Below are 26,286 nucleotides of genomic sequence, written 5' to 3'. Positions count from 1 at the left end.
ATAATCTAATTCATATTTTTTATTAAAATAATGGTGACCGTGCATCGCACGGGTAACTACCTAGTTTTTGACATAGGTTAAACTTTAACGTCAAAAAAAAAAGATATAGGTTGAACCTTTAAAAATGTTGACTAAATTTTTTTTTTGTCAAAGTTGGACTAACCTTAAAGACCTAAATTAGATAAACAGACTAGATTCATGCCTTAGATTTAAAAGAATCATGTCTGTATGAGGCAAAACCAATCCTAACTTGATTTATTTCCACCCGTATTTGCGCTCATTTTTCTAATGTAAAAGAAATTTTTAGGGTTAAACATCAATTTTTTTTTCAAATGGGAAAATATTTATGTATTTCATAAGAAATGTAAAATTACACTGCTCTTCATAGAATTTTAAAAACCATACTTTTGTCCCTGAAAATTAATATATATTTACATTTTAATTCAAAACATGTTCCACTCTCGTCTCTCTCTAATTCTCAATATCACCTGCAATGAATTTTGTTCTCCTTCTTAACTATTGGACTTTAGAAGATAAAATACAGAATTTTGGTCAAGTTCATAAATTGAAAATAAGGTTTTTGACACTTCATTTATCTTTTAGACACGTTCAAAGACCAATGATACAGCTAAGTTAAACACCGATGGCAACTTCCATGCCATGGATGAACGCGATAGCTGATTTTCTAGCTGGGTGGGGGAGACAGTCTAGGACCAGGGGAGTGCATAGCCTAGGGAGCCCGTTCCCGGAGCTGGAGCCCCACCTACTGCAGGATTCACTGTTTGTGGTGTAGTTATTGTCTTTTGTAAAGTTTTCCGATGAAACAATTTATTTTTATTTTTTACTGTAAGTCACTTGAAAGTAGTAGAGAGAAGAAAAGTATTAGGCTTAATTATATTTTTAGTGTATCCACTATCGCTCATGTGTGATTCTGGTGCTCCTAGAAATTTCTTGGCAAATTTAATCCCTCAAATTTTAAAATTAAGTCCCTGATCAATTTTGTTCTACACAAATTCATCAAATTCTAATTTTCTAAGTAACACATTCACAAACTATATTTGATTAATTCATTGACAATCTTCTTCCACTCAACCGCCGAGCTCACATTGAGATTCAATTAATCAATTTTGATATCTGCTATAGCAGGTTGCATTGAAGTAGTTCGATTTTGGACCAAGAAAAGTGGTCGATATTAGACAAACCAATAAAAGGGTAGGGGGCAACATTATCGATGATATAGTACGTACCACTATAGCAATGGAGAAAAATTCCACCATTTGGACAACCGAAGGTCACCATGGTGATAAAATACTAGTTTCACATTTTGTTGTGACATTGAAATAATTGGTCAAATTGATCCCTGATTATATAAAATTAATCATAATAGTCTCTAAATGTCAAAAGTCCCTGAACATACATTTAGTCACCAAATTATTTCCATAATGTGTTTCCTCAATCAAATTATTTCTGTGTGTTTCCTTAATCAAATTAACTATTAGAAATTGGGAGGCCTATACTCAACCACAAAAGCTAGCTCAAGAGTTGAGGTTTGCACAACCCTTATAAACACTTGATTGGCCTTATCTCTAGCCAATGTGGGACTTCTAACACACCCCCTCACGTCCAGGATTTGAACAGACTGGAACGTGGGAACAACAACGGGTGGCCCAAATATGGGAGGTCTCCACACAACAAATGGATCTAGGATAGGCTCTGATACCATATTAGAAATTGGGAGGCCTATACTCAACCACAAAAGCTAGCTCAAGAGTTGAGGTTTGCACAACCCTTATAAACACTTGATTGGCCTTATCTCTAGCCAATGTGGGACTTCTAACATTAACCATCAAGATTTTTTATTTGAAGACTAATTTGACTGGAGAAATAAGCATGGAGAGACCTTAGTTTTATCATTGAGACACTAACATGAGAGATATATTTTTGAAAGACTAATTCAACTCTTCACATTAACTTGTACCAAAGTAGGTTTTATGAAGGTAACTCTTATCTCTTCTTAACAGCATTGCTATAAAGTGAATAACAAATCTGAACTTTAGTGTTTAGCATTGTATTTTCATTCCCTCCCTCCTATTTCTTTTGGCTAAGCACCAAGTCACGACATGTATAAACTTGATCCCATGTAGCTCAATGAAGTACACAAGCATGTGAGTGAAAAAGGGAACAAGACTAATGAAATAAAGAGAGGCTTTCCCTCATACATAAATCCTGCTTTACCTTTTGCTTGGGAACAATTGAATGGTGGGAGAATTAAACTTAGTTTGGGTCACATTACCGTATTGGCTGATTTTCAGTATTTTGTTTGAGCATGAAAGCGTGACTGAGCTCAAGCATCCACTTTGCAGTTGCGAGAGCTGAATGCAGTTCTGGTGCAGACCAAACTGCAACAGGCTCTAAAGGGATCCTACTTTGATACCACTCAATCTTTAGCACTGGTAAGAGGAAGGAAACCATTTTGACAAGAAATAATGTTTCATTTCTACGATCAGCTTAAATAAGCCATAACATGGAATATGCAATAATGCCACCAATAAGTACCTGCAGTTCCAAAAAAACGAATTGGATTAAGCATTCTTAATAGAAAATACTAAAAACTGAAGTGAATAAAAGAGCAGGGAATAATCCTGGATTTCAGAGCCCAAATGTGACATTCGCATTCTAAGAAAATGGTGTCAAAACTGATTCTAAACAGAGTTCTCACTATTTTTCCTGATTTTTTTACCTCATCAGTACTTAAAATCACCAGAATAAAATCTCACATCAAAAGGCAACCACAAGACCTCATGTTCTGCATGAAAAATGAACATATAGAGCATATGCAAATGAGAGCACCAATTTTTATTTTTATTTTTAATTTTTTTCCAGCAATGTTTTTACCACTTATCATTTAACTTGGAAAATACCCAAACAAGTACTGCAGAATGAAATAGCATACCACAATGGAGCATAGGGTGATGACAGATCAAGAAATGGGTATGGCCACCTGTAAGAACCAAAAAAGTCACCTCTGTTAATCAAACCATTATGCCTGCAAAATCAGACATGCAGTAGTATGACATAGCTTACCAAATTGATTCGAAGGAATGAATAGTCCACTGAAAAATGACGTAAGCTCCTGTCCATAACACAAAGAAGGACATCCCAAACCAGGGTATTTGCTGAAACATGTGTGTTAAATTAATTCAACATGAGTTCTGTATAATTATATCAAGTAAGGTTTCTAGGAAGCTAACAAAATATTCACCAGACAATTTAGAGCTGCATCACCGAGTAGAAAAATAACATTGAGTGTATGCATGTTCACTGTCATCTACAAAAGACAGAGAAAATTGATCAGATTAAACCATTAAGACAAGCAATAGAAGAAATGAGCAGTGAAGAAATGAAAAGGTTATTTACTCCAACTAATGATATCAAGATAAAAATACCAAAGTATACCAATTTTATGAACCTACTTCATAGATGTTATTTTACTTTGATTATTAAGGATACTGAGATAAGGTGTTAAGTTAGGTAACAAGATGCTTATACCTACCTGAGATATCAACTGTTTCCATTTAATTACTCTGGTATTAATTATATAGAAAACACGTCAGCCTGTGACAAATCTTATGAAAGATAAAAAATTACACTCTCCCCTTTCAAATTAAATTATAGACTTCCTCAACGTATTTGCCGAGTAACACAAGAATTCAAATTCATTGAAAATCAGAAAATTATATCAACTCACAGACCTTATTTTTTTGATGCCTCCCAGACTCCCACCAAAACAGAATATATGGGTTTGAGTTTTACAACAAATAGCCTGAAATATTGCAGGTACATCACAAACGAAATTGCAAGTACATCACATACAAAATTCTCTAATATAAAAAAAAAAAAATACATGGCATCACAAATCATCTTCTTGAAGTGCCAACTAAAGGTGCACTTTTGGATTTTAGCAACCATATGTAACCAATATCATACTGAATTCCCAATATAAAAAGCGAATTAGGACAAATTCCACCTTTAAGGACTAATAACGTTGAGTTTACATAACTATGTTAGGCCAAGGATTATATGAACAGGCTCACCATGAGCTACAATCCAAGTTCAACATTTATAGTAACTTACGCTCATGTCAACCCATTAGATTAGCTAAAAGTAAAGTAAAGATATTTCAGAAACAATTAATATGTAACATAAAGCAAGAGAGAAGTATGGAAATATTTGGAGTTTGTGACTTACAAAGTTTAAATCATAATCCCTCAGGGTAAGAAATGGAAAAATAATGAGCCAATAAACGCAATCTGTAAGCATTACTGCTCCGGCATTAATCTGCATAAACACATAATGAAACATGTTAAAATAAAGGGAAACTAATGCAAAATTGTAATCAACATGGACAGAAGACAAATTCTTGACATCATTAAAAAAATATGTGCATTCTGGTATCCGTTTGAACTTCACTGAAAATATCATGCAAAAAAGACCCGACTTTTTATGCAGTAAGGTTCAAGACTGCTAGATTTGGTCTACATCCAATGCCAACTTAATAAACTAGAAACTAATGCATGTAGAATTCATATAAGCTAACAAACATGGAAATACCTTTCACTTGAAGGAGTCAAGAAAATGCAAGATGCAAAAAAATAAAAACAGAAAGGGAAGAAAAAGAAGAATTGAAGATGAAGTAGAGAGCAGAAAACCAACACAGTAGAGCTTGATTTTCAATGGAAAATTACCATGGGTAGTCATTTTTCTATAAAGCTACAATTGTTCATTGCTTGTTGGTACCTGGAAAAGAATTTGAAAAATATAACTCCAAATTGCTGGAACTTGTTTCTTTTCTACATTCACGTGAGGATCAGCAAGGCGTTCCACTCTAGACAGATTTTCTGGATCCTGGTGTAAGAGAGACATGTATGGTCCTTGCTCTACATCTACTCTAGCATTATTAACATCAAATGCCGTGTTTGTCGATCTTTTATATTGATAACACCCATACACTGATATTATCGATGCATACTACAAAAATAAAGATCAGATTGTGAGACCCAAGCATGCTAAGATTTAAGAAATTACATTTTCGATGAAAGGTTTGCTTGAGTACAGTATTTGTGAATGTAAAAAGCATCACAAAATGGCATAATAAGATATCTGAACAGGGATGATTCAACAAAAGGCTTCTTAGAAGAATCAAGAGAAGTACCCCAAAATAAATTGTAACCAGAGTGAAAGTCCACCTGCAAGAAATTCAAACCATAATCAAAAGATCGAACCTAATAGTGAACAAATGGAAACATTGAAATGTAAATCAAGTAAATACTTACTGAGTATAATAATAAAATATGACGCCACCACTGATAAGAATTTTTCCAATTAGCGATGCCAAAAGAGAAGAGAATGCAATAACTCGAAAAGCTAGCAAACAAACAGGGTGAATATCTTTAAGGCATGGTTTCCATGCTTCATCACCAGATAAAGTCCTGTCTTGCCGGTTTTCTCCTTTGCCCGATGTAAAGTTCCTTCGACCGCCATGCTTCCATAATATAAGAAGCGCAAAAACCATAGGCAAGCAGACAGAAACTGCAGACAGACCGAACCTCCAATTTAACCAATAACTGAGTGTGGTTGTATCAGTGGGATCTTTGAGCTGCATCCTGATGGCAAAACAATGTTGCTAATATTAACACATTTCTTTACAAAATTCTCCTTTTACAGCAGCTAAGAAAGTAAACACCACACATAAGTTTTTACAGCCAAAGGACATTCTATTGAGAAATATATAGCAATGTCAATCAAAAAATGATTTTGGGTTATTTTTCCAGGGTTGATACTAGAGGGCGAGCCTTGGCACAACGGTAAGGTTATTACCATGTGAATTCGCGGCCACAAGAAGGTTAGAGCTGTGGAATCACCCTCTTGCAAAAATGCAAGGTAAGACTACCTACATTAGATCCACAAAGTTTGTCCGGCCCCTCCCTGGACCTCGGGCATAGCGGGAGCTTTATAGCACTAGGTTTGCCCTGTTTTCAGGGTTGGTACTAATGGGCTTTTAACTTGTGTTCTACAACTACATTTGCAGCCACACTATTAAGGCTTTTGAGGTCACTGCTGAGTAATTTCAGCCCCCACAATCACAATTTCCAGCAATTATCCGCAATTTCAGTAATTGCATTGTAAACACAGATTAAAACCTAGGTTGATAGCTAGTATACACAAATATTGACCAAGAAATTGCTGTGATTATTATGCTTCTGCCTTCGAGCGAAGGAATGAAGTAGATCATAAAATGATTACTCTAACACAAGAGTATGATTCCTGGTCCATCATATACTTCCAGGCAGTTTGCTACTTCCAGATTTTAATTAAATAGTAACATTTTAACTACCCTCATATAAATATTCTGCTACTTTTCTTCCTGAGAAAATCTTCATCTAAAGTCTGAACACATAAGATCATAAAAATGCAAACTCCAAATTAACTATATTCCACAATTCCATTCCAATAAACCATAAGTAAGCCCTCTGATTATATGACCCACTACAAACAATACAGGGAAAATCAAGCTAAATTTGAAATCAACAGTTTCTTTTTTGCCAATTCATACTAACCCTTTATTTTCACTAACAATAAAGTGAATTAAAACTATGAATCAGGAAAAGAAAAATAAATAGAGAAATCTGAATGACGTAAAGATGCGACAAAAACTATAGAGAAAAACAATTCATTGCAAATTTGCCAACAACTAAAAAGATAAACGCAAAAGAAAATGGAAGAGAGGATTGAAGATTGGATTGGTAACATACTTGAAAATGTGGGCAACAATAAAACGTTGGAAATGGAGACTCGGCGAGTTCCAGTGTTAATTTTTGTTCGGGAATGAATTGAATAAAAATAAGAGAATATTGAGAGTTGGCTTTATCCAATTAAGCGGTAAGTTACTGCCACAGTGCCACGAGTCATTTTGTCATTATCATCAATCAATGCATTCTGGTGTGGGGTGCTGTTGTTGTGATCAAGGAGAGAAAGAGGTTGAAGAAAGATTTCATGTTTTTTTTTTTTTTTTTTATAGGTAAATGTTAGTTGTTAGAAATGTTAGTAAATTAATTTATTCTCCGTTCTCCGGGTTCAAATCCGGGACCCTTCACCCTTCATCCCAACTCTTATGTCTCTTGCTCTTACCACTTGAGCTATAATTTGAGGACTTGTTTATTTTAAATTTGTTAAGGGTGCTTGGTGTTGTTTTGATTTTTTTTCTTCTGATGTGTCATTAAATGGGTGTAAATAGAAGAAAGAAGGAAGGCTGGTGTGAATAGAAGTGCCACGTAGGATGACGACATTAGATATTAGACAGAAGTACGAACGTTGCATAATTGTGTTATTTTAGGAACCAAAACTGAAATTAAGCCAAAATCTATAATGAGAAGAAGAAGTTGACCGGTATAAAGTTGAAGAAAATGCTTGAAATGATGAACCCAAGTTTAAGGGAGGTATTAGAAGATGCTGGATGATCATTAATACTTGTCAATCTACAAACTTAATTGGTAAGAATTTTAGAAAAATAGGAACAACTAACCATACATGAGTAGGTGGCATGATATGATTGCAAGGAGGATCGAAGACTAGTACTGAATTTTTTTCCCAGAACTACTTGACAAAAATATTACAATGACATGGGCTAGCACTAACACATAGTAGAGACTCTACTCAACTAGTGTATAAATTATTTACTAAGTATTATACAAGCACGTTTGACAATGTGATTGATGTCACAGGTTCAAGTTTAAAAACAGTCTTTTACATAAAAAAATAGGATAGATTGCATATAATAGACCAAGTGATTGAGTGTTTTTTCGAACTCTGCACATAGCAGGAGCTTTAATGCAAGAGCTGCATACCCTTTATACAGCACAGTTGACAACATGAAAAAAGAAGCAATACGAGAGGGTTCACTTTAAAGTTTAAACTAACATTCTCCAATCAATTTATCTCATTGGGCCTTCTCTTAAATTTGTAATTCCTCTATTCCTTTATCTTTGCCGCATCAGTTTGTGTTTTTCCCTCCAATTTCCTATTCAGTGTGTGCCTCAAATAATCTCCATACTTGAGTGTCTGGTACAGCCTGGGGTTTTCAGCATCTATCATATGATCAAAGGGTCCAATATCCGCATCATCCCGTGGGAACAAAAATGATACATGAGAAGTCCTTTTTTTGTTCTGATTTGTCAATGCTCTGTGTTCTATACTCTTGTATCTGCCATTACTCCATATCTGCTACCATTGCAACATGAAGAAAGTGAAAAAATGTTTACAAATAAGTGACTTTATCTTACCGTTTCCTTTATATATGTCACTTTAAAAGAAAAGTTAAAGCATTTGGTATTTTAAAAGTGTTAAAAAGTACTTAATTGTTTCACCATTTAGTATAAAGGATGATTTGTAATTGTAAGAGGATATAACATTACTCGTGTGCACTCAAGAAATAATTCAAGTACCTCTATTGCATCTCCAACATTGATCACTAGAGCATCTGGTACTGGAGTCACTGGTACCCAGCTTCCTTTGTATCGAATTTCTAACCCAGATACATCATCATCTTGCATAACCACGGAAATGGTGCTTGCATCAGAGTGTGGACTCAACCCCCATACTTGCTCAGGTGTGCTGCATGGAGGGTAATAGTTGACACGTAAGCCTTGTAGTACTTCATTGTGTAGTCCAAGAAGTTCATCTTTCTGCAACCCCAAAATCACAGACAAAGAACTGATAAGTTCTTCACCAACTCGTTTAATTTCACTTGAGTATGCCTCTATCATGTCCCTGCATTAGTAGATGAATTTCATCAACAAATTATAGTTGTAGTTTTAACCCGCCCTCACACGAGAGCCAATTAAATTTGAAGCTTGCACAATGCATAAGTCCACTATTTTGTGTTGAAACTCAACTTTTCTTATTAGAATAATAGAGACAACAAGGATCGAAATTTACACATAGAGGTTCTAATACCATATGATGAATTAATTATCCAAAAACTTATAATATTGGGAGAACACACTTGAAGAGTTTAATATTATATTATTAACGCTTTTTAGAATATTAATGATTTCAAACCCTCAAAGTTTTACACTACACTCACTTTTTTCTTTGATATAAAGGGTAGAGTGAGCTTTCTCTCTTAACTATAGAATGAGATTTTAGGAATTCGGATCATCAGCTTCATGCAGCCTCTGCATAAGCAAAATGATCAAGTGTCTGAAAGTCTTGACCAATTTAACTTTTATAAATGAATCTGAACCATTTAATATAGTATCAACAACTAAGAATTTGAAGAAGAGAGCGGTAAAGAATATGGCTGCAGATGATCCATGTTAGATTTTTAGGGAATGCAAAAATTTTGGTCTATACTAGTTTTAAATTGTTAGCAACACCTACTTGAATCCCTCTGGGGTTTCTGGCCAAAATTGAAGCTTCCTGAACTTGGTGGGGTAAACCAGGAAAATCAGTTGATCACACCAGTCAAGTATCTGCTCATCAGAAACTACAGAAGTATGTCCATAACCTTGTATATCGTCTGGAGGCATTGCATACTTGTTCTTCTCTTCTACTGGAAGTCCAAAAAACTCAGCAGTTAATTCCTTCATTCTCTGCATCAGTTCTGTTTTGATGCCATGGTTCACTACCTGAAAATGTATATATTGCAATCTCAAGCAACACTTGATGAAAACCACCAAAGAAATATATAATTGATTCTTGCAAAGATCACAATGGTTGTTTTTATTTTGTTTCTTATGGAATAGGATTTAAAGGTTGCGATCGAGTCACGGTTGCATTGCAGCCCTTTATATTGCAGGAAATTGTGAACAAACGTGTCTGTCAAGGCCAAAATCACAGTGTGTTCCGGTTTTGGAAACCTCCAAAACCTTGACGTCGCGGACCTTGATTTTAAACCATGAATACAGAATTTCTTTGTTCAGATATTCTTATGAGTATTTTTTTTATGTGATTCACAATTCTAGTGGTCAAGAATTACCTGAAAGAAACCCCACTCCTTCAATGCTGTGTCCAGTTTCAATAACTCCTCTTTGCTACCATCAGAGAGTAGTGAAAAATCAATTATAGGGATCTCAGATGAAAGGTGAGACTTGTAGTTTTCTTTCTCCATCTCTTCTTCACTCCTTTCATATCTTTTAGGAACCTGCAAAGGATTCTTCCTCACCATTTCTTGAACATTGGGTACTGGTAAACATGGAGCAAAAGTGGGAGCTTCCTCTGTCATAGTTACAGATTCATCAACTTGACTGGGACTCATCTTTACTCAGCTTAGATTGTTACCTATGAGGTATGAAAATGCTTTGAAGGACTAGTCCTTATATGGAAAGCTCATCTGTTTGTTAGTGCAGGGAATATTGTGCTTTTCATGAAAGAAAGATCCCCTCTACCTTGTCAATCCAGTTAACATCACAAGAGTTTGATTAGTTTAAAGTTCATTTGTTGAAATTGTTTTGGATCTAGTGTAGCAATGCTTCAAAATTTTCAAATAAAATAACTTTGCATTAAAATAGTTTATGGCAACATGTTTTAGTTTATACAAGGGAAACTTGATGTCTCTTTCAGTGCCTAGGTAAATGGTGCTAAAACGAAAACAAAATGTACAAATTATTGCTGGCTTGCTGCTATGCTTCTGAGCTTCCAAATAAAATAACTTTGCTCAGGTATAAGCTGGATAGAAAGTTCATGGAAACAGCAGAAAATAATTTAGTGACGGAATAATATAATGGCCTAAATAGAGAGCTCAATCGCACTAAAGACAATTATGATTACTATTATTATGATAACTTTTAGGTTAGAAAATTATTAACCACACCACTTTAACACTCTCTTTTCAGTTATGAACTGGACGCATGCTCCTGGACACATGCTCCGATAAGGATGACAATGGGTAGGGTCTGGGTAGGGTACTATAGTACCCATCCCCATACCCGCGTTTTAAAAAATTACTCGTACCCGTGCCCATTACCCGCAATTTAGCTAACCAAAATATATTTTTCACTATTTTTGTTAATAGAAAACAAAAAATACAACTAACTTTTAAAATAAAAAACACTAATATAAATACAAAAGATTATCTACGTAACAAATAAAATCATTCAACTAAGAATATATTTTTTTAGAACGAATAAGCAAGAAAGATATAACTTACATTTTAATTTTGGATTTATAATATAGTCCTAAAGTTGTAGGTTATTAACTTATTAATTTTAAAAATAAGTGGGAGTAAATTAGCAATGATTATGAATACTTTAAATAATCACCTATTTTTAAAATAAGTAAGTTTGAAAGCTATAGCTTAAGTTAATTTGTTCATATAATAATAATAATATGTGTGTGCGGGTATGGGTGTTGGTATGAGTACTATACCAAATACTTTTTGCGGGTAATTACTCATACCCAACCCCATACCCATCTAGCGGGTTTTTACCCTACCCATAGTGGGTATTTTTTGCGGGTACCCTATGGGTCCGAGACCCATTGCCATCCCTATGCTCCGGGTTCACAACACAATCTACTTTCATTAAATAAAAGGTAAGCTAGACATAGTGGGTGTTTGACGGGCGACCTACTGCTTAATGCGGTGATCGTGATGTCATGCCTTAGTCTTACTGCTGTTAAAATTGTGCTCCAAAACATTGGCAATGAGATTTAAATTTATGACCACATGCAATCCATCACACTCACAGCAGAGCAGATCTTACCGTTACAAAATAGGATTTTTTAAGATAAGCAGAAAGCAAGAAAGATAAATCCCAAGCCAACTCAGCTCTAACTAGCATTTTCTACTTCCCTCTCAGAAGAATTGAAGCCTAGTGAGAAAAGATAAGACATTTATTTTGTGAACTCAATGCCAGATCATTATGATGGAAGCACATAAAACATTCAGCAAAATCTAGCCTAGCCTCCCAAGCAGTCTAACAAGTAAAAAAATAAACTTCAATAAAGAGATCACGTTCTAAATCGTGCATGATGTAGTAATAAAAGTGTGTTCCACCATTCCACTGGTACCAAATTAAGGAAGAATATTGTGACTGGAAAACACTTTCCTAAACCCTAAACTAAATAAAAATCATTTTTTAACCAATGTTAAATGATTTCATATCTTAAAAAGATTCATAGAGTGAACAATTTTTCCAACAATTAGAAAATCATGCAATGACATCCAAAAGTTTTAAGAGACTGCAGTGTGTGGAGCAGTCTGTACCAAAATTCATCCATATAAGTCCTAAAATATATGAAAGTTTTAACTCTGGCCAATATAAAAAGCAAGATAAACATAAGTTTAGCCACACCATATGGCTAAAATATAGTCAAACATCACAATACAAACCAATAACAACCACGATGTACCTAAATAAAATTACAATAAGTTCATGATGAAAACACAACACAGTTCAACGAAAGAGAATAGATCAGCACAAAATCACATCTAATCATGGGTCAATCCATGTAACCACTATAAGGATTTCCATAGATCATCTCAATCATATCCATTTCCTTCTTCATTGGGACCTCTGGCACAAACTCTGTTGCAACATCATAATCCATTGTGATATGTTCCACTGCAGACCCCCTTGCTATTTCATCAGCATTGAACATCATTGGCACATACCCACCAGCTTCATCTTGAGTAGCCACATCTTCAAAGCTAAAGTCACCCTCTGAATTCTCATAATGAATATGAATGTGACCACTGTCATGATTATTGTAATCATTCCTCATATTCACCTGTTTCATGGACTTCTTCGATTCCTTTAATTTAGCATGTCCAGCTGCAACGAGTTCCTTAATATAGTCCTGAAGCAATGTTCCCTTAGCACCACCATTGCGCCTATTCTTTTGTCTCTTGCCATTTAGACGCCGCTTTGTCGAATTCCAATGGTTCTTGATAGTGTTCTCAGTCCTCCCCGGCAATCTCCTTGCAATTTCTGCCCACTTGTTCCCAACTTCCTTGTGAGCATCAATGAGTATTTTGTCTTCCTCTTCATTCCATGAGTCTTTCTACATTGGCATGCAGAAAATATTACAATATATATATTTACACACACATATATGTGCGCCATCAATGACATAAATGAAAGGAAAACTTTCATCTTCAATTTATTGATACTGGGCTGGCCAACTTTTAAATTGCAATGTGCAACTCAATTGCAGTTGATCTTGTAATTGCATATGCCAACATCAACTGTATTTTTGTGAATTTAAAATCCAAATCAATTTTGTTCACAATCAATATTTAAAATCTTGAGAAATAAACATATCCTCGTTCAAAATGTATTTCTTAACTAACTAAATAGACATGCTATGTTCCTATGTATATGGTTTAGCATGAGTTCATTTGAATTAACCTTCATGGACATTTCTTAAACTAATAATAATTGATGGTGACATTGTGCAAGAAATATAAAAAGAATCATACATCGCTTCTATACATGAGACAAATGTACAAACAAATTTCTTTAAAAAAATGCTTGCTCATCATATGAAAATATAGATGTGGAATTGTACCACATGTAGATATATATATATATATATTAAGTAGGTTTAGTAATTCTTGAAACCAACAAATATTAGTAAATAGTTAAGGATGCATTCGAAAAGTAGAAAAAAACATTTACACACGTTTCAAATACTTTAAACTCCAATGATGAAGAATTTCTTAAAATTCGTGAAAGAAACGGGAAGGGGATAAAAACACCATGTCGTATTGCGGGAACTTTATGAAGTGTCTAAGGGAAATAAATGTCAACGGTAATGTTTTGTTGTTGGTATAATTCATATAAATATGATAATTTGATTTTAATTATATATTTAAATTGACATATATTCATGATTTTTATAAGCTTAAATAAGTTTTTAGTCTCTCATTTTACACACAAATTTGGTGTTGGTTCCAACTATCTAATATTGATGGTTTTGGTCCCTAATTTTTCAAATAATTTTAGTTTCAGTTCCCGTTCTACAATGTCTCATTGTTAACGGGTGATGTGCCAAACAAAGGTCCATGTCATCATGGCCACATCCAGAGTAACCTCATAAAACCTATTTTGGTTTCAAGTCATATTGTTTTGACATGAACACTCAGAAAGGGTATAGGTCTCAAAGTCTAGCAGAGCAAGGGTGAGGTAATAACCTAATAATTTTTAGATGAATGTTAAAAGATCCCTTATATTAATGTGAAAGTTCCCTTTTATAGGGGTAGTACATTGGAACCCCTAATTACTAGGCTAATTGGGATAGCTAGGCCTCGACACTCAGCTCAACTCCCTTACATGAAGTGACCGCCCTCCGACGATCACTTTAACATAATGTCCTAATCTTAAGAAATCTTTCACTCTTGCCCTAGGCGTTCGTTCTTCCACGCTTCTGACTGTCTCCGGGCGAGCCCCCTAAAGGGGATGTGGGCCTCGCCCAGTCCACATATATTATAGAAGTAACTTTTCATTAAACATATTATTATAGATGGAAAAATAATAAGTTCCATAGGTAAATTTTTATTTTATAAAATAGAGGTAGTCATTGATATAGTGTGGAAGTACACCTAATGCTTCCTTAATATATTTTGGCTTATAAAAAATACGATATAGTTTGGAAGCATAATATGTCACAAATGGTTACTCTAGACCTATGGAAAATGCGGCACGATCATTTGTTAGTCACATCACTCATGAAGAATAAAATAAAATTATAAAGTGGAGAGTGAAGCCAAAGTTGTCTATGAAAGTAGATACCAGGACCATAAATTTAGATGGTTTGGACTAAAACCAAATTTGAATGTTAATTGGGGAATTAGAGCGTATTTAACAATTTTTATTTTTATTTATATGATTATAAACGAGTTAAAAAATTAATTTTTTTTTTTAAATGTCACAAAAGTAAATAGAAAGAAACAAAATTTGACAAAAATTATATCACTTTATTTGTGTGTGTGTGTTTTTGTGTGTGAGAGAGAGATAGGAACTTAGATCTTCTAGAGTTGTACATCTCTCTCCTGCAAAATCTTAATCCAAACATAAATAGTTAAGATTAATAAATATGTTTCAAAAATAGTTAAAAACATAAAGAATTTCTGCTAGAGAGATGTAGAGAATCCAAACATTATGACAGAGAGAGATCAGAGATAGAATAATACTAATATAGTTGAAAGGAAAGAAACCTTAATGTTTTCTCGGAGATGATTGTACCATCTCTCTCTGCATTGTTTTCCAATTCTGCCACCCAGTAGCTTAGCAATCTCAGACCATTTCTTAAGCCCAAAGCGTTTCACCAATTCGATAAGAGTCCTACCAAAACAGAAGAACCAAATCAGATGTTCATCATCATCATCATCATCATCATCATCATCATGTATTAATAATGTCAGGGAGAGAATTGGATAGAACATTAAAAAACTCATTCGAGAGAAGGTGAATCAAAGGGAAGATTTTTGTAAAGATCTCTTGAAACCCCAAAGAATTTAATAATGAGACCCAAGTAAAAACAATAAAACTTCAAGAGAGAGGGAGAAAGATCCAAAATGATTTTGCTTACCCATCCTCCTTTGGAGTCCATTGGCCTTTGATTATGTTAGGAGTTGCCTTGTGCTGAATTTCACTGCTCTTCTTTGGCCTCTTCTTCTGTAGCATTCTACCACCAGCAACAACGTTTTGACCAATATCCTGTTGGAAATTTGCAGTTCCAATGATGCTTAAATCCTCAGTTTGAAGCCTAGGCTTCATATGAGCCGAATCATGTGAAAGTAGTGATGGTGATAGAGAAGGGCCCATCTGAGGTTGTGAATATTCCCCAGACTGAAAAGGGATTTTTTGGGGAAAATCCAAGATTCCCTTGCCATTGTTAAGGCAACCATGCATGGCTTCAATTTTGCTTTTATTCTGTGCAAATGCAATGGGGTAGCAGGTGTTGGAAAAGTCTTTCATTGGCTCGTTGATAAGTGCAGTCTGGTATGAATCAATCGAATGAGGGGTTGGGATCATTGAGATTTTGTTGATGGAGGAAGGAACTTCCACAACAAAACCAGGGTGATAGTTTTCCCCATTAAAGGGATGATGTTGAAAATGGTGGGAATTGTTTGGGTACAAGTTGGTGTTACTTGGTGGAGGTTGTGAAAAAGTAGAAATTTTTTGCAAGGGAACCATGCTGGGCCTCTCTAATTTTGGGCAAGGGTTTTCTGTAAAAGACCTAGATAGGTAGGGAAATATCACTGGGAAGCTTGGATTTAACTCCATGCAAACTCACAGAGAGGTAAAGAGAAAGAGAAGTCTAATGGAGACAGAGAGCATCGGAGAATTGAAAAGTTTAGAAGAAAGTGAACTGAGCTGAGACTCTTATGAGATCTACTATATATGAGGGCGTAAAAAAGAGTGAATGGACAACATGACACGTCATTTGATGTGATATCATCGAATGGCTCAAATTCATTGTTGTTGCGACTATTGAGTTCTCGTTCGGGTAACTCAAGTAAGATAATGGTTAATTTATTCATTTTATTGTATTTTTTTTTACCTCCTTGGTTTTTTTTTTTAAATCACTTCCGTGTGTATTTAAAAAAAAATGAAATGATGAGGTTATTATAAAGTGTTGTATTTTAGGAAAAGCTTTACTTAATTGAAACACATGAATGACATGTGGGTTGCTTAGGAAAATATTAATTTTTTGTGAGAATAATTTTAATATTTATTTTTTACGATTTTAAAGGAATTGGTACATAAAGTTATATTTATATATATATATATATATATGTGTGATTTTTTATATGTGAAAATTAAAAGTTTTATTAGTACCTTTTTTAACATTGGTAACTATTCTTGTATGGTTATTTTTTTCATTGCAAAAATATAAAATAAAAGTTAATTAAAAGAAGGGTTAATTCATCAGAAGGAATGTGTGATTAGTAATTAGTGTTGTAAGGGTACTCAAAGTGTTTATGGAACACACTCTGGCATGATGAGAAACAACTAACATTTGGTTGTGAGTTTGTCTTTTTTATTTAAATATTATTTTACACAATAAATATCTATTTTATCCCCTTAAGCAAAGGAATAAAAAGGGAATAAAAACGTGTAATGTAAAAAAAAATTACATGGACATGCAATGATCAGTCACCACATTAAAAAATAAGTTTTTGATTTAATTAAAATAAAAAGGAATGTAACTCATTTTGAGTGTGTGTCATACTGTCATTACTCATTAGATGATTGAATTTTAACGTAAAAAATATTTACGTTGACAGTAGATCAAAATTAAACTCATAAAAAAGTGAAACTTGTCATTAATGAAAAATACTGTTTTTTTTTTTTAATTTAGTATAACTGATGAGATAGATTTCTTTTTCTTACCAAGGTAAAGTAAAATATTAAATTATACAGAGAATTATTTCTTTTAAGTATATTAGGAATAAATTGTTGTCTATGTTTTGTTAACGTAGTATGTTAGAAGTTAGAACAAATATGCATCCTTACTATGGACCTTGGCAAGTACTTGGGTCTCCCTTTGCTCCACAAAGTTCCAACTCGGGCAACCTATGATTTTATCTTGACAGAACGCAGAGACGCTTGTCAGCTTGGAAAGCCTCCACTCTTAGCCTTGCGGGACGTATCACTCTTGCAAAATCAGTCATAGCGGCGCTCCCTTCCTATTGCATGCAAACCATGCTGCTGCCCAAAGGTATTTGTGAGAAGCTGGACCAACTTCAACGGAATTTTATTTGGGGTTCAGAGAATGGTACTAGAAAGGTGAGCCAAGTGAGTTGGGAGACAATTTGTAGTCCCAAAAGCCAGGAGGGCCTTGGATTTCGTCGCACAACGGACTTCAACAACGCCATGATCATGAAAATAGGGTGGGGTTTGATTCATCAACCCACCTCTCTCTGGGTTCGTGTTTTACGGAGTAAATATGGCTGTGGAGAGAGCACCCTCCCCGTGGTTAAACGTTGCAGTCGAGAATCCCTCCTCTGGCGGGGTGTGCGTTCTACTTGGGACCACGTTGTTTCTGGTACCTGTTGGCGTGTTGGTGATGGTTCCAGTGCCCGCTTTTGGAGTGATCCGTGGATCATGTCTGGCCACGTCTTGCAGAAACTGGTCAACGCTCCTATCCCTCTATCAGAAGCTACTCTTCCAGTGTCTGATTTCTTTATGCCTGGACGAGGTTGGATGTTGCACAGGTTTCAATCCCTCCTCCCCCATAATATCGTCCAGGAGATTACTTTGTTTCACTCTATTGACCCGTATAGTGGTCGAGATGAGTGTATGTGGGTTGGCACTTCCTCTGAGGTTTTTACCACAAAGTCTGACTTTGAGATGATCAGCTCCCACCAAGCGCAGCGTCAAGATCAGTCCTTCTGGAACAAGGTTTGGCGTATTAAAGGCCCCCAACAAATCAGAGTTTTTCTTTGGAAGCTCTGCAACAATGGAATCCTCACTAATACAGTGCGGGTTAGACGTCATATGGGCTCGTGTGATCTTTGTTCGCTGTGTAAGTCCTATGCGGAAGACTATCTTCATCTCTTCCGCGATTGTCGTGTTGTTCGCTCCTTCTGGACCACAGCTTTGGGAGGTCACCACGATTCTTTCTTTGCGGTTGATTGGGATACTTGGCTCTCCACTACTAACTCTTGTCAGTTCCAAGGCAGATTGGGAGTGGAGTGGCCTCGTTTCTTTGCGTCCGTTGTTGCTGCTATCTGGCGTATGAGAAATGACTGCGTCTTTAATCATTCTCCCCACAGTACCTTTCGCATTTGGGCTTTTTTGAAATCGCTTGGCTTAGAACAGGAATCTGCTCTGTATTCCCCTCGCAACTCCCCGCTAGTTGCTCTCCAGGGACAGCATCGTGGAGTGTTCGAGCCTCTTCCCTCTCGTCAAGAGGCCTCGAGCTGGATAAAGCCAGATACAGGTTGGGTCAAAGTAACGTTGATGGTGCCCTGACTTTGGATTTTCTTGCTAGTTGCGGAGGAGTCTTCCGCGACGAGAATGGTGTTTGGCTAAAGGGTTTTTGTTGGAATCTAGGAAGGTTGGCCTCATCTAATGTCTTCCTTACAGAATTGATGGCGGTGAAGCTAGCGGTTGAAACTTCTATGGGGTTAGATTTTCCTAGGATCATCATTGAGTCGGACTCCATGGAAGTGGTTTGCCTTCTCCAGTCGCAGGAGGTTGGTGAGCATCACTTTGCTCAGATTGTTATGGATATTCTCCGCATGCAGGCTGATCATGGTAACCTCTTGTTCCAGCATACCCCGCGGGAGTGTAACTCGATTGCGGACTACTTGGCTAAGATTGGCCTGGATCTTCCCTATGGCTCTCATTGGTTTGACTCCCCTGTAGGGGAATGTCATTCCCTCCTGCTGCAGGATGGTTGCACTTGTCCTTCGCATGTAGTTGTTGGTAATTAGCCTTTGGGTTTGGGGCTTTGTTCCCTCATTTTAACCCAAAAAAAAAATATGCATCCTTAACAATAACCAAATTCAATTTATGAAATTCAAACAATAATTATCAAATAATACATATACCAGAATAAGGCAAACATAAAATATTTGAATTAGAATCACCATTTATATATTAGAACTCTATATTAGATTTGAGTTATTTTTCATTTCACCAAAAATTTTAAATATTGGGTGGTTCGTAAAGTACTTCTTTAAAGAAAGAAGTGAAAATTTGTAATGAAGGGAGGAAAGTAATGGTATCACATTTCCTAGGATAAGATGATATATTAGTGTTTTTTTTGTCTTTTTTCTCTAGCCTTTTCTATGTTATAAAAAAAACAAAGAGCTTGGCTTTTTTACAGAAAATCAGGAACTTTTTTAGAAAATACCAAATTCTATAGCGTAAGAGAGATAGTACTACCACAGTCCCACATATATACAGTTCACAATGTCTAATACCCTCTATTAACACGGCACCTTATGGTGTACAAATGTACAATATAATCTCGTTCTTTAGTTTTTGTTGTTTTAAAGATTAATTAAAGATTCATTTTCTTTTTTCTATACCTTTATTTAATATTTTATATTTATTTAACCTCATTTATTTCTACTTATCACAATTCTTATTAATTATTTTCTCTTGAATATATAACTCAATTTGAAATAAGAGTATTTTAATCATATTATATATCAATTAATGAATAAATGTATTTTATCCTTTCCTGCAATTCTGTTTCACGAAATGACCACAGAAGTAAATTGCCTAAATGTTCTCTCTTGAGGAGAAACCGAGAAATCATATACCCAGATGGGCATCTTCCCTTGCTCTTTTTCACTTCCATTTCACCACTCAATTGAAAAAGTAATAATTATAGAGTTTTTTTTTTTTTTGACAGTAAATAATTATAGAGTTGTTATGAGTTATGTTCAAAAATATTTAATATGACTAAAGATATTAATTATCAGTTAAAAAATCTTGAATGATAAAGTTAATTATTAATAATATATAACTTGAGAAAGATATTTAATCTTGAAATATATATTAATAACTAGTATATATTAATAACTAATTTGTTTTTTTTGGTGAATTAATAACTAATTTGTTGAATGTAACAAGAAATGATTTAATGATTGTATTAATTGATAAATACTTGATAATTATTAATAAATATCAAATATACATTTTTATCAAATATACATTTTTATATATTATAAATTTTAACAGTTTAAACTATACAATGATAACTGTTAGAATATAATATAAAACCATTAATGTGGCCCTTACCCAACAGCTTAAGTTTTTGAGATAAAGTGGTTATTTGACATGATATCAGAGCCTCTATGACCGATCGAGAGGTCTAGAGTTCGATCCTTACTCCCCTCACTTTCTAATTAAAAAGTGGAATTTAATTAAGCACATGGTAGGTGGGCCTGTGCAATTATCCACGCTTCAAGCCCAAAAGGCTCTTGCGTGAGGGGGCGTGTTAGAATATAATATAAAACCATTAATGTGGTTCTTACCCAACAGCTTAAGCTTTTGGGATAAAGTGGTTATTTGACAATAACCCAGGATAACTATTTCTATTTTAAAATTTAAAATAATTTGATGCAGTGATTAATATATTTTTATATTTTTTATGATATTTAATTTACATCCATATATTTTCACTACAAAAGAAAAGTGATTTTAGTGGCATTTGGTGTTTGATAATTAAACTTTTAAGTATTCAAAATTATAATTAACATGTTTAATTAATATAAAAGTTAATTTTTTTTGAAATTAATGTAAAAGTTAATTTGAAAGAGCATTAGTTATTATAACAACTAATTATTTTATGACTAAAAACTTGTGCATTCAGTAGTGTTTAATATGAATTATATATACTTAACACAGTAAACATATTCAACTATTTTTCTATTAACATCCACTTGAGAAAATAGTAGAAAATAGTTAATGTACTTTACATATACTGTTAAATATTAAAAAAAGTTAAAGGTATTGTTAATTGAATAATTCCAAATAATAAATATAGAAAACTCATTATTGTATATTTGATATATATTCATATTTATTATTTAAATTATTAATAGAATATAATTACTTTAAACATATTTAATTAATACATTCACATGTTATGTTATCTTATTTATTTCTTATTAAATCTTTCATTCATTCCTAATATTGAAAATTATACTAATACTTTGTTCGGATGCATAAGTATAGATGAGAGTAAAGAAAATCATCGATAAATTCTGCGATTATAAAAAAATTTGAATTGAAGAAGAGAAAAAGAGAATGAAAAGAAAAGTTAAATTAATTTCTCATAATAATTATTATGCCTTTTATATAGATATTTATAAATAATTTAAATCTCACTTTTTAAATATTATTAAAATTCAAAGTAGTTTTTAAAGTAAATTTTTTAAATTAAAATAAAACTTTAATAAAAATAATATTCCTATGTTATTTTAATTTAGATTTTAAATGATATATTTTTTTCGAAAGCATAACTTTATTGAATGAAAAAGCAACCAAGAGAGAGAAACTCTCAACAAATTACAAAAGATAAAAAAGACAAATTGCCGGACAAACTACACTAGAGTGTTATGTGGGTGGCACCGAGTACAATGGAAGCTTTGTTGGCTGAATGGGGTAACTTGGGAGTGAAAACTGATTCTCTGCTGTGGAAATTGATCCCTTACTCACTTATCTGGTCAATTTGGTTGGGACGTAATAATGATGTTTTTAGGGAGAAGAGTTTTGATTCACAGGAGGTGTGAGATGTGCATATCCTAAAGATTACTTGGAAAGAATGTCCATATAATATGGAGCAATTCTCAAATAATTTCTGCAGCATAAAGATTAAGAAGGGTAGTCCTCATATTCGGGTAGCAAATTGGTCTTCCCCATCTATTGGTATCTTGAAGTTCAATGTAGATGGAGCGTCCCAAGGAAACCCAGGACCCATTGGGATTGTGGTGCAGTTCGTGACTCAAGGAATTGTGTACTGGGCTTCTTCTCTCTAAATATAGGACATGGCTGGGCATTCAAGCTGAAATAAAAGGTATCTTAAAGGCTTTGATTTTCTGTCAGCACTTCATGCTAAGGAACATCATTATTGAAAGTGATTCTGCAATTTCAGTGGGATGGGTAAATTTTAAGAAGAACCGACCATGGAAGCTGCTCAGTGACTTGAATCACATTAATTGATTTCCTTGTGCAGGAAGTTAATTGTTTGAGTGTGGTTCATATTTACAGGTAAGCCAACATCTCAGCACTCAGCAGATACTTTGGCCAAAGCAGGGTGTGGCAGATCAAATTCACTGTGGTGGTGCTTTGAAAATCGTTATTTCACAGGGGCTTGGATTGTTAATTGGTCTGCTAATGCTACAATAGGTTTACCAGGCTGAGGGTCTTTGGCTTCTCCTTTGGGTGTTTATTGAGGTTATTGTCTGCTATGCCCAGTGACATGGTTTTTATGTTTGTTTTTCTACAGAAGGCCTTGTTTGGAAGTTGTTTCCTGCTATGTTTGTTTCGTGTTTTTCTTTCTTGTTTCTGTAGTGTCTGTTATCTGTTAGTTTTATCTTGTGTTTGTAATCGATAAGGCTTTGCCTTCCTTTATTATTAATAATAGGTTTAAAGGGTCTAAAGGCCCCTGAGATTACAAAGGGAATTAAATTCAGGACCTAGAAAAATTTTGCATCAAATTGGGTTCCTATAATTTTTTTTTAATTCAATTAAGGCTAAAGTGTGTCAGAGCTCAATTTTGTCCTAATCACCTTTACCACGTGGCTTTTTTATTTATTTTTAATTAGAAAAATTAACTAAAAATAAAATTTTAATTTCAAGTCAGTTACATAAGCAGAAATTTTTTTTTTAATAAAATCCTAATCTAAACATAAAATCAAATCCAGATAACCAAATTTCTTCCTTCTTCTCCTCTTCGACCACCAGTGCACCGCTCTCTTCAACATTCCAGTTTGAATCTTTATCCATTTTACATAACCAGATCTCATTCTTTAAGAGCCACTTTGTCTAAACAAGACAACAACCCATTTTCAGAACCATCTGTTTCAGAACCTTCAACCAATTTGAAGAAATCATTTCCATTAGAATCAGAAATCGGTGCCCAGTGAACTTACAAAGCCAAAGCCAACCACCACAACGTATGACTCAAAATGCAAGCTTTACATAAAAGAGAGTGAAAAGATTAAAGGAAGGAACTTTTAGCACCCCACTACCCACACATGTATAAACCTCTAGATCCATAATATGAAATTGAATCGTTGATGCTTAAATGAGGAATTTTTAGATCTGATTACAATCTTCATCAGAGGGGTCAAAATTGGTGGAGGAGGAATTTTCAGATCTGCATGAGCAAATTGGAGGTGTGGTGATCGGTGGGGAGGAGGGGAAGGAGAAGGGTGGTTTGCGGTGGTGATGGTGGTGGGTTGTAGTGAAGGAGAAGGAGAAGGAGAAGGAGGATGGTGGTTTGCGGTGGAGGTGGGAGTAGGTTGCAGTGAAGGAGAAGGAGAAGGATGGTTTGCGGTGGCGGTGTTGGTGGGTTGTAGTGAAGGACCCAATAACCCAGATCCAAACAGGACCCAATAACCCAGATCTAAACAGGACCCAATAACCTAAGAAGAAGGAGCTGTCATGATTCCATGGAGAGGCAATGGTTGAAGAAGAGTGATGAAGATTATGTGTTTAATTTGAATTTTGTTCAGGGATTTATTTACATTAGAGATTTTATTAAGTTTTTTAATTTTTTTCTGCTTATATAATTGAGTTGGATTTTAAAAATAATTTTTAATTAATTTTTATAATTAAAAAATAATAATAAAAAAGCCACATGGTAAAGGTGACTAGGACAAAATTGAGCTGTGGCAACATTTGGCCTTAATTAAATTAAAAAAAAAACTAGGGACCCAATTTGATGAAATAATTTTCTAGGTCCTGGATTTGATTCCCTTTGTAATCTCAGGGGCCTTTGGACCCTTTAAGCCTTAATAATATCTTCAACTTTGAAAAAAAAACTCAGTAACAAGCAATACCACCCTGGGTTTCAAAAAAAAAAAATACCGCCTTGACTATAATAGAGAATTATAATAAGAAAGTTAAAATAAATTTTTTTATTAATTTTTAAAAATTTTAATTGATCACAATTTGAATTAAGTACAATAATTATATTTTTAACTTTCAGAATATTATTAAATATATTTAAAATGAAAATGAATAAGGGAAATAGTTGATTTTTTAAAAGAAAAAATATATATAGGCTTAATTGCAATTTTGGTCCCCGACGTTTACCAATGCCACGATTTTGGTCCCCCACCTAATTTAATTACATGGATGGTCCCCGACGTTGTAGGTCGTGTGCAACGTTAGTCCTACCGTTTATTTCTTAATGGAGGAGGTTTACGTGGACGTCCAAATGGAGAGAGAAAGGAGGTATGAGGAGAGAGGGAAGCACGTGAGTATCACGTGACCCTTATCTGAACCCATTATACCCAAACCCCTGACCTCCCTGGAACGAAGAAGGTAACGCGATTTAGATCCCTAGAGTTTCAGATTTAGGTATAATGAGTTCATATAAGGTTCACGTGAGTTCACGTGATACTCACGTGCTTCCCTCTCTCCACAGATCTCTTTTTTCTCTCCAACTAGACGTCCACGTAAGCCTCCTCCATTAAGAAATAAACGGTAGGACTAACGTTGCACACGACCTACAACGTCGGGGACCATCCATGTAATTAAATTAGGTGGGGGACCAAAATTGTGGCATTGGTAAACGTCGGGGACCAAAGTTGTAATTAAGCCATATATATATTAATTAATAAAGGTATGAGAAAATGCCTCTTAAAGAGAAAAACCAAACGCGGCGAGTCTACTACATCAAAAAAGAGCAAATCATAAAAAAGACCCCAAAACTTCTTTCACTTTCGTCCTCCTGTGAGGTTCTTTCACTTTCGTCCCCCCTGTGCGGTTCTTTCACTTTCGTCCCCTTCCTGCCAGTGATCTCTTCTAGCAGCGACAACGGTTTGTCGGTGATCTCTTTTGGCAGCGATGACAGTTTGGTCCCTTGCTCTGTCTCCGACAAGGACAACTAGAGGTAGGGGAGCCAGAGGATGTGGTGGTTGATTTTTTTAGCAATGATGGAAGGTGCGGTCGGTATGGACTCTCCTTTCGACCATGGTTATGATCGTTTGGGGTGATCTCACTCCTTCTTCGCTATGCGTTTTCCTTGTCTTGGCAGTGTGGGTTGCATGAGTTTTTTGGGTGTGGCTGGTCTTCCCACTTAGCCTTCACCCTACTCTGGGGGTGGTGGCTGATTCGTAGTCTCAGGGGGTGGTGGTTGGTTCGTAGCCTTATTGAGGCAGGACAGATCCGTGGAGCGGTAGGTTAGATTTGTTGGATCCCGTCAAGTTCGAGACGCATGGTGTTTTTGTGGTTGTTCGTATTGTTTTGGCAGCGCTCTTTTACGCTCTTTCAGCTTATGGTCAGATGAGGTAGGGTAGATCCGAGTCGTTGTTGAGCCTAGGGGTTTTTGGGTCGTTTGTCTCTTACCCGACGTGCCTTTCGCTATTCCTGATGCGCCGACACTCCTTTCTTCTCATGCCTCTTGTTGGTCCTCATTGGCACCACTCTTGGGTTTGTCGTTTCTTCTCTTGGGTTTTAGCTGCTCCCTGCCACCTTTGTTCGTACTACGGTGATGGTGTTGGATCTTGTTTTGGACGATCTAGTTATTGTTTCAATTCACCGTTGGAGGCCTAAGCTTTTAGTTGTTTCTTGTTTTGGTAGGTTCTTT

General features: G+C 35.1%; 3 protein-coding genes across 3 annotated transcripts; all 3 read right to left on the bottom strand.

Moving 5' to 3' along the window:
• Window positions 1-1,972: 1,972 nt before the first annotated feature.
• On the bottom strand, window positions 1,973-7,031 carry LOC130729556 (uncharacterized). Its single transcript, XM_057581339.1, has 9 exons — window positions 6,813-7,031; window positions 5,334-5,663; window positions 5,213-5,246; window positions 4,798-5,028; window positions 4,249-4,338; window positions 3,263-3,328; window positions 3,085-3,176; window positions 2,954-3,001; window positions 1,973-2,556 (listed from the first exon to the last, which is right to left on the bottom strand). The coding sequence occupies exons 2-9, from the start codon at window positions 5,660-5,662 to the stop codon at window positions 2,445-2,447; spliced, it is 1,002 nt and encodes a 333-aa protein (XP_057437322.1). The 5' UTR covers window position 5,663; window positions 6,813-7,031; the 3' UTR covers window positions 1,973-2,444.
• Window positions 7,032-7,606: 575 nt separating this feature from the next.
• LOC130729555 (oxoglutarate-dependent flavonoid 7-O-demethylase 1-like) lies at window positions 7,607-10,356 on the bottom strand. Its single transcript, XM_057581338.1, has 4 exons — window positions 10,037-10,356; window positions 9,439-9,686; window positions 8,502-8,826; window positions 7,607-8,277 (listed from the first exon to the last, which is right to left on the bottom strand). Exons 1-4 carry the CDS (start codon window positions 10,313-10,315, stop codon window positions 8,029-8,031), a joined length of 1,101 nt encoding a protein of 366 aa, XP_057437321.1. The 5' UTR covers window positions 10,316-10,356; the 3' UTR covers window positions 7,607-8,028.
• Window positions 10,357-12,322: 1,966 nt separating this feature from the next.
• On the bottom strand, window positions 12,323-16,196 carry LOC130720455 (uncharacterized). Its single transcript, XM_057571103.1, has 3 exons — window positions 15,589-16,196; window positions 15,215-15,341; window positions 12,323-13,059 (listed from the first exon to the last, which is right to left on the bottom strand). The coding sequence occupies exons 1-3, from the start codon at window positions 16,194-16,196 to the stop codon at window positions 12,499-12,501; spliced, it is 1,296 nt and encodes a 431-aa protein (XP_057427086.1). The 3' UTR covers window positions 12,323-12,498.
• Between the last annotated feature and the right edge of the window lie 10,090 nt (window positions 16,197-26,286).

Source organism: Lotus japonicus, chromosome 1 (assembly GCF_012489685.1).
Source record: "Lotus japonicus ecotype B-129 chromosome 1, LjGifu_v1.2".
NCBI classification, from domain to species: Eukaryota; Viridiplantae; Streptophyta; class Magnoliopsida; order Fabales; family Fabaceae; genus Lotus; species Lotus japonicus.
Note: the sequence above shows the minus strand (reverse complement) of the source record. Positions and strands in the feature narration are given on the sequence as shown.

What these genes read in the sequence shown, in the direction of transcription:
- LOC130729556 (XM_057581339.1), bottom strand. Translation starts at nt 5,662, where the DNA reads ATGCAGCTCAAAGATCCCACTGATACAACCACACTCAGTTATTGGTTA. An exon ending in TTTTTCAAATTCTTTTCCAG is followed by an intron (nt 4,339 to 4,797) that starts GTACCAACAAGC and finishes GTGTTTATGCAG; the next exon opens with ATTAATGCCGGAGCAGTAAT. An exon ending in ATGCAGCTCTAAATTGTCTG is followed by an intron (nt 3,177 to 3,262) that starts GTGAATATTTTG and finishes CACATGTTTCAG; the next exon opens with CAAATACCCTGGTTTGGGAT.
- LOC130729555 (XM_057581338.1), bottom strand. Translation starts at nt 10,315, where the DNA reads ATGAGTCCCAGTCAAGTTGATGAATCTGTAACTATGACAGAGGAAGCT. An exon ending in AGGAGTGGGGTTTCTTTCAG is followed by an intron (nt 9,687 to 10,036) that starts GTAATTCTTGAC and finishes ATACATTTTCAG; the next exon opens with GTAGTGAACCATGGCATCAA. An exon ending in GAAACCCCAGAGGGATTCAA is followed by an intron (nt 8,827 to 9,438) that starts GTAGGTGTTGCT and finishes CTACTAATGCAG; the next exon opens with GGACATGATAGAGGCATACT.
- LOC130720455 (XM_057571103.1), bottom strand. Translation starts at nt 16,196, where the DNA reads ATGGTTCCCTTGCAAAAAATTTCTACTTTTTCACAACCTCCACCAAGT. An exon ending in TGGACTCCAAAGGAGGATGG is followed by an intron (nt 15,342 to 15,588) that starts GTAAGCAAAATC and finishes CTGTTTTGGTAG; the next exon opens with GACTCTTATCGAATTGGTGA. An exon ending in ATCTCCGAGAAAACATTAAG is followed by an intron (nt 13,060 to 15,214) that starts GTTTCTTTCCTT and finishes ATGCCAATGTAG; the next exon opens with AAAGACTCATGGAATGAAGA.